This window comes from Mycotypha africana, assembly GCF_025528875.1.
Source record: "Mycotypha africana strain NRRL 2978 chromosome Unknown BDF20scaffold_18, whole genome shotgun sequence".
Lineage (NCBI taxonomy): Eukaryota > Fungi > Mucoromycota > Mucoromycetes > Mucorales > Mycotyphaceae > Mycotypha > Mycotypha africana.
The window spans coordinates 239,862-245,861 of record NW_026515742.1 but is presented as its reverse complement, the minus strand read 5'-3'; the positions used below and the strand labels follow the sequence as shown (position 1 = coordinate 245,861).

The 6,000-nt window shown below is 37.7% G+C and overlaps 3 protein-coding genes across 3 annotated transcripts; 1 reads left to right on the top strand and 2 right to left on the bottom strand.

Annotated features, from left to right (window-relative positions):
- The first annotated feature begins 1,095 nt into the window (after positions 1-1,095).
- BDF20DRAFT_902276 (uncharacterized protein) lies at positions 1,096-3,790 on the top strand. The gene is made up of 3 exons (XM_053082866.1): positions 1,096-1,235; positions 1,406-3,605; positions 3,668-3,790. Exon 2 carries the CDS (start codon positions 1,520-1,522, stop codon positions 3,404-3,406), a length of 1,887 nt encoding a protein of 628 aa, XP_052930831.1. The 5' UTR covers positions 1,096-1,235; positions 1,406-1,519; the 3' UTR covers positions 3,407-3,605; positions 3,668-3,790.
- On the bottom strand, positions 3,543-4,672 carry BDF20DRAFT_840458 (uncharacterized protein; the record flags this gene model as incomplete). Its single annotated transcript, XM_053079387.1, has 4 exons — positions 3,543-3,715; positions 3,845-4,062; positions 4,439-4,559; positions 4,645-4,672. 4 exons carry the CDS (start codon positions 4,670-4,672, stop codon positions 3,543-3,545), a joined length of 540 nt encoding a protein of 179 aa, XP_052930830.1.
- Positions 4,673-4,724: 52 nt separating this feature from the next.
- BDF20DRAFT_902275 (uncharacterized protein) lies at positions 4,725-5,613 on the bottom strand. The gene has a single exon (XM_053082865.1). The coding sequence runs from the start codon at positions 5,462-5,464 to the stop codon at positions 5,147-5,149; it is 318 nt and encodes a 105-aa protein (XP_052930829.1). The 5' UTR covers positions 5,465-5,613; the 3' UTR covers positions 4,725-5,146.
- Between the last annotated feature and the right edge of the window lie 387 nt (positions 5,614-6,000).

Here is a 6,000-nt window from a genome sequence, read left to right as displayed (position 1 = left end):
TGTTGCCATTCACGCTGCCAACAATACAGTTGCTTCCCAACTTCATCAACTTCACCAAGGTTTAAAGGAGGAGAAAAGGAGAAAACGCCAACCTTCCAACAAGAAAGAAAAAACGGAATTTTAGATCTGCTTACAATTGCTATTCTTCATTTCTACCAGAGCTGTACACTGTCCTCGTTTATCTTATTTATGTCAAACTTAATAGCCGATTTCAAAAAATGAAAGGAATGGGTGTTCCGCTTATTCTTTTTCGTTGCATTCTCCTGCTTTCACAAACACACATTTTTTATTCATTCGTTGAAGAACTCGAAGTATACACCATCACTTCCTTTATGTTGATGATGCATTCCTAATCTCTCTTTTGTATATACAATATTTGCCACAACATTCTTATCTGGTTTTTCTTTATAACGCACAAGCATCGGAATAAATATCCTAATATTGATTGGATTGTATGCCATGATATTCACACCTTAATTTACAAATGTCTCTTGGCATGTCCTAGCTGCTTTCATTACAATGTCTTTTGTTCAACTTTCAGTGTTACTTTCCGTTTCGACAAAAGGTCTGCTTGTTGATCCACTAACGTAGCCTTTTCTCTCGCTGTAGAGACTAATGACCCTATAACCAAGCAAGAGCAGTAATAAAAGCTACAACAGATTTAGTGGAGCATGTATCTTATTCGTAATCATAATAATTTTGTAAACATTTAATAGATAATCGACCTCAATCATATTTCGTGAAAGTTTTCATAAGGACGAATAGCGTACCATTGATCACTGTTAAATATGTCTTGGTGTTATATTGGCTACAGAAGGCCTGTCATTATAATAACCCATAGTTCTATTGTACACGCCAAAATCATTTTCAACTATTTGGTAGACAACAATCAAGTGCTACAAACTTACTGGCTAAAAGACTGAGAGACGCGTGCTTTTACACAGTGTTAATGTAGTTCATACTCATGTTTGTATGTTAGAGAGCAACAAATTTTCAATTTGTACGCTGCCGTCATCGACTTCGCAAATTTTTTGCAGTCTCCTTTCCTAAAAGGTGCGTGCCTGCTGTGTGTGGCAAATGAATTTTCTGCCCTTCATTTCTAATTTCAACCCCACATTTAACAGGGAACCAGAAAAAAAAAAAGGGCAGTATAAGACTTTAACTCTCGCTATTGTTATATTGATTGATTTTACTGGAGAAGAGCTTTATACCACTTCACTTCATCTTACTAATGCGTAAGTCTAAGACATATCTAAAAGATGTGTTTCAATTGGTGAATAAGACAGCTTTTATGGATGGAGTGACATATAGCAGTCAATATGCTCACGCACGGAATCCCCTACTCTACTTTCTACAACCAACACCATACTATATATTTATTCCTTCAAAAAATATACCCAAACAGCGTAAGCAAGTACTTATATCAGCAGTCAATTGTGTTTGTAAGAGAAGATATACGAGTATCTCGACGTCAACAGCAGCGACTGTAGAGATCACCCATGGTACAGTAAATACAGCAATGACACCGTCGAGAAAATGTCCGAAAGTACGATCGATAAATCTACTCAACCTAGCCGAATCAGTAACTTTAGAAGATTTAGATCGAGCTATACAATCCCGACAGACTGATAAAGCTTGGTCCCTATTTACCAATATAATTACCCAACAACAACATAAAGCAGCAGCAGCAACAATAAGACAACCATCGCCAATACTATCCTTAACGGCTTGTTCGAAATTATACGCACTCCTCAACTTTGCTAAAGAGCTATCTTATAAATCCACAAAAATACGACATCTTCGACAGCAACAGATGGAGCAACTCGTTGATTATGTGATAAGGCATTACCCACATTGTAGTTCAAAAGAGCAGTTTTTTGCATTGGTAGACGAAATACCCATCATGCGTTACAAGGTTATTTTAAAGCAAATCCGGAGAGGAAATCCGGTAGCAGCTTGGACAAAATTCATACGATTCCACTTTCAAAACCTTCGAAAGCAAACTGTTCCAACAGCGAATATGGATAGCAATAAATTGCCACGAAACGCATGTTTAGAATTGATGTCTTTGGTTCTCAAATTGAAAAATGTGACCAACAAAGAAAAGAGGCGTAGATTAAGAGTTATTGCTCTATACGGTGCGGGAACGTCAGGTTTCGATAGTCGATACTTGTCATCCAGTCATCTGTTTCGATTAGCTTATATGTTCAATGAATACCGAGAGAATGATTTACTTACAGCACACCAAATCATCGACAGATTCGTCATGTTATTATCGACAGAAGAAAATGAAAAGAAAAGGGCTGATGCCTTAGATGAGTTGATTTGGAGAATTATTCAATGTAACGACATGAAGAAAGCAACAGAGGTTTTAACTTTTGCTCAGCAAAACTTAAATGTAGAGATAAATGAAATGATATTCGTAAATCTAATGGATGGGTTTCTACGGCAGAGGAAACCTACAGAAGCTTTGAGCGTATTCGAGCAACTACTAAACACGAGACAAAATCCAACCGTTAGAGCTTTCAATTCTATATTGAATTTATTTACAAAGCAAGGATGGAGGCATAGATCAGAGCAGGTGTTCCGTTCCATGCTGAAATGGGGAGTCAAGCCTGATGCAGCCACCTTTACAGAAATGATACGAATAAACGCTAGAGATAACAACTATAAAGCATGTGAACAATATTATTACGAGATGTTACAAAGAGAGATCCAGCCCAATGTGTATACCTATAGCGCCCTTATAGAAGCGTCCTCTCGATCACAGAGCATAAAATCCGTCTTTAAATGGTTAGATACTATGATGTTGAATCAAGTTCAACTAAACGAAGTGATTATCTCCAACATCTTAACAGCAATATCCAACCTGTTGCCACATAGTAATGTACGCAATAGCAAATATAGTAATTACCAGCTTCAACAACAACAGCAGCAGCAGCATCCTGATCATTATCATCACTTACTAAATACAATCTGTCAAATTGCACATCAAGCATCTCTGTATGGCATAAAAGTTGATACAGTGCTTTATACCATCTTATTACAATTGCAGTCTCAGTTTTCTGGCATAAAAGGGTCTCTTGAAATACATCAATCCATGATAGACAATTTGGTTGCTCCCAACGCTCATACTTATACTACTCTGATAACAATATGTGGTAAAAAACACATGCCCGAAGTAGCACAACAAATATTTAAACTGATGCAACGGTGTAAGAATGAGGAATGCAAACCGAATACGATTACCTACAGTGCCTTAATAGATGTATGGCAAACAGTAGGAAAGCCTCATAAAGTGACTGAGCTTATCACAGATTTTTTGGTTCGATGCAAATCTGACAAGTCTGGACGATTTTGGATTGATGAAAGGTTGCGACAACGGATAAAAAAACAATATTGCTAAATCTGTACAAATACAGCATTTCTGTAATATAAGTCTAATACCTTTTGCTACTCTATGGCAATAAACCTTTGTAAAAATACGTCTCTCTGATTATACCATTAAAATAGAATCAACTTTACTCACAGTTCAGAGAATCTTATGGTTTGCCATGGTTTATCATAGAGAAATAAATGGTTGAAGAATACACTGTTCTTGAAAGGTAGCCTTTCTTTTTGCAGAGAATCGGTAGAAGTGCGTCTTCATTCTCACAGTATTTCATAGCCAGTTTTGACCAAGCCTGCGCTCTTACCGACTGTAGTAAAAGCCTGCCTAACAAAATCAACACTTGTAGGTTTCGAGTTGATTATTTGAAAATGAAAGCTAATAATCCTACGTGAATGCCTCTCTCATAAGAGATAGACCACTTCTCTCTCCTGTATGAGTATAAAAATGCTTCACCCTTGGGGAAAATTTTTGAGTGATTTTTCGTTGCAAGCTCTATTGTTCTTGTAAATGTCTTAACTGCTTCAATACTGTCGGCTATTATCTCATTCTTTTTAAGGTGGTTTACGAATTTCCCTTTTAAATTTTGCTCATCCTTCTTCAACGGGGTTGGGTAAGTAGTAGTAGGGATGTTACTTCCCGTGCATGTTCGCGAAGTGGGCTTGCCTAGACGACTTTAAAGGTTTGATGATTGTAGCATTATCCAATACATTATACACATTCTGCGGAACCAATTTATCAATTGTGGCTGTCAATTCGTTCACAGACAGCAAAAAAGTGCTTAGAGTGTGAGATCCCTCTTCAGGCCAGCAGCTACCTTTTGTATTTTGCGATTATTCGTTTTCAGAAGTTGATGGGAAAGCGCATCGCTTCGTACGCGGATAGGGAACTACCGACGCTTAAACTGACACCCTCCGGCTGAACTTCCACTTCTGCTTAATAGAATCAATAACGAGCTCACCAACTTTGGCAGAATTAGATGAACTTCAAATGCTTGGATTGTGTTGATGATTCCCTATCATTAGGATACTTTTGTCACCATGCTACTACCTGGAGCAGAGGTATGCAGACGTTTCCAAATTTGCTTCACTCAGTCGCTCAATCCTAGGTTGAGCGTAAAGAACTAGATCTGCACTAGCTTTGATAAACGCAGGCTCTCTCAGATGCAGTGCTAATGAGCCACAGATAAAAAAGAGGGATGCAATGTCTTACGAAAATGTGTTAATGTTTTTGGTCATAAATCAAACTTTTTTTACTCTCGATATTCCTATGTATGACAGACATGGAAAGAATAAAACCTTTGAAGGCAGAAAATACAATGTAGATAACTTTAACACTTGAAAAATTTTATTTACGTATCTCATCATCTATGATTGCGCGCCATTTAAAGGGCCAATCTGATATGCTCATTGAGTACTTTATTTTGTTATTGCCTGGTATATGAAAATAGACGGTATACAAAGTGTTATTTGATGGAATACGACGACATGTAAAGCGAATTGAGAAAGTGTTATGACATCTCTAGGTGAATAAATCATTAGAGAGGTTTCACCTTACTTAATATAAGTATAGCCCACATCTGAAGTTGATACAGCTTAGTGTTTTTATCTGTTTCTTTTGCGCCGCTACATTTCATTGAATATAGATAAATTTTCCATAATTTAAAGTGCTCATCCAGCGATTCCGTTGTAATAAAGTTATTCAGATACTTTGATAATATCAACCGCATAGTTCTTCTCTGTTAATTGGCTCTTCGTATCATCTCGCCATAGCCACAGTCATTACACGCTGACAAGGTGTAACAAATGCAAATCTGCAAATAAAGACCTGCGATGACTTGTTGAATTCCTTCTTCAGCTGTTCCACAACTGTCTGCAATGGTATCCACGGTTTGCTCTCCTTGATGACCGAGTTATACAGAATCATAAACGTCACCAGTTGAGCCTCCCTGAGCATGCTGTTGTGGTGGAGATATACACGGTCACTAACTGGGATGACAACATTGCCGTTGATGCCGAGTTCAATCCATACACTAAAGCTAAGCAAATCAAAGAGTTTGAAAATTGTAGCAGGCATGTGAAGAATGTCGCAGAAAGGTTCAAACGAGCGTCACCAACAGCTAAAAGCGTTAGAGGATGAAAAGATGTAGTCAGTTTGTGGTGTTTACTTGAATAAAACTGGTAACAGTTGTAAATCGATGAGTATAAACTTAGTCTCTTATTGGTCTTTGGATAAAGTAGAAAGAGTATTTACTCTGTAAGGTTTAATGGGAATTATATTTTTTCAAGACGCCAAAGTAACAGAGCAAGTGCAGAGAGCATTCATTGTATGGGTTGCAATGACCATTTTTTGCTCAAGACCTTTACCATCAGCAGCAGACACCGCTCCCACAAAATAGGCATCCTCAACAGGTAACGCGTTACAATAAAAGCAAAAAATCATAGGTCAGCTAAATGGTTGGTCCCTTGGAGATGCTTGCAGTGGAATTTCTTTCATCCATCGATGTTCCTGACAGAACCCAGAGGTGTTATCTGATCGAAGCTTCACATCACAGTATTCATGCTGGCAATGTTTTTTCGTTTGGTTTCCAAGACTTGTGTATTGTGCAAAGT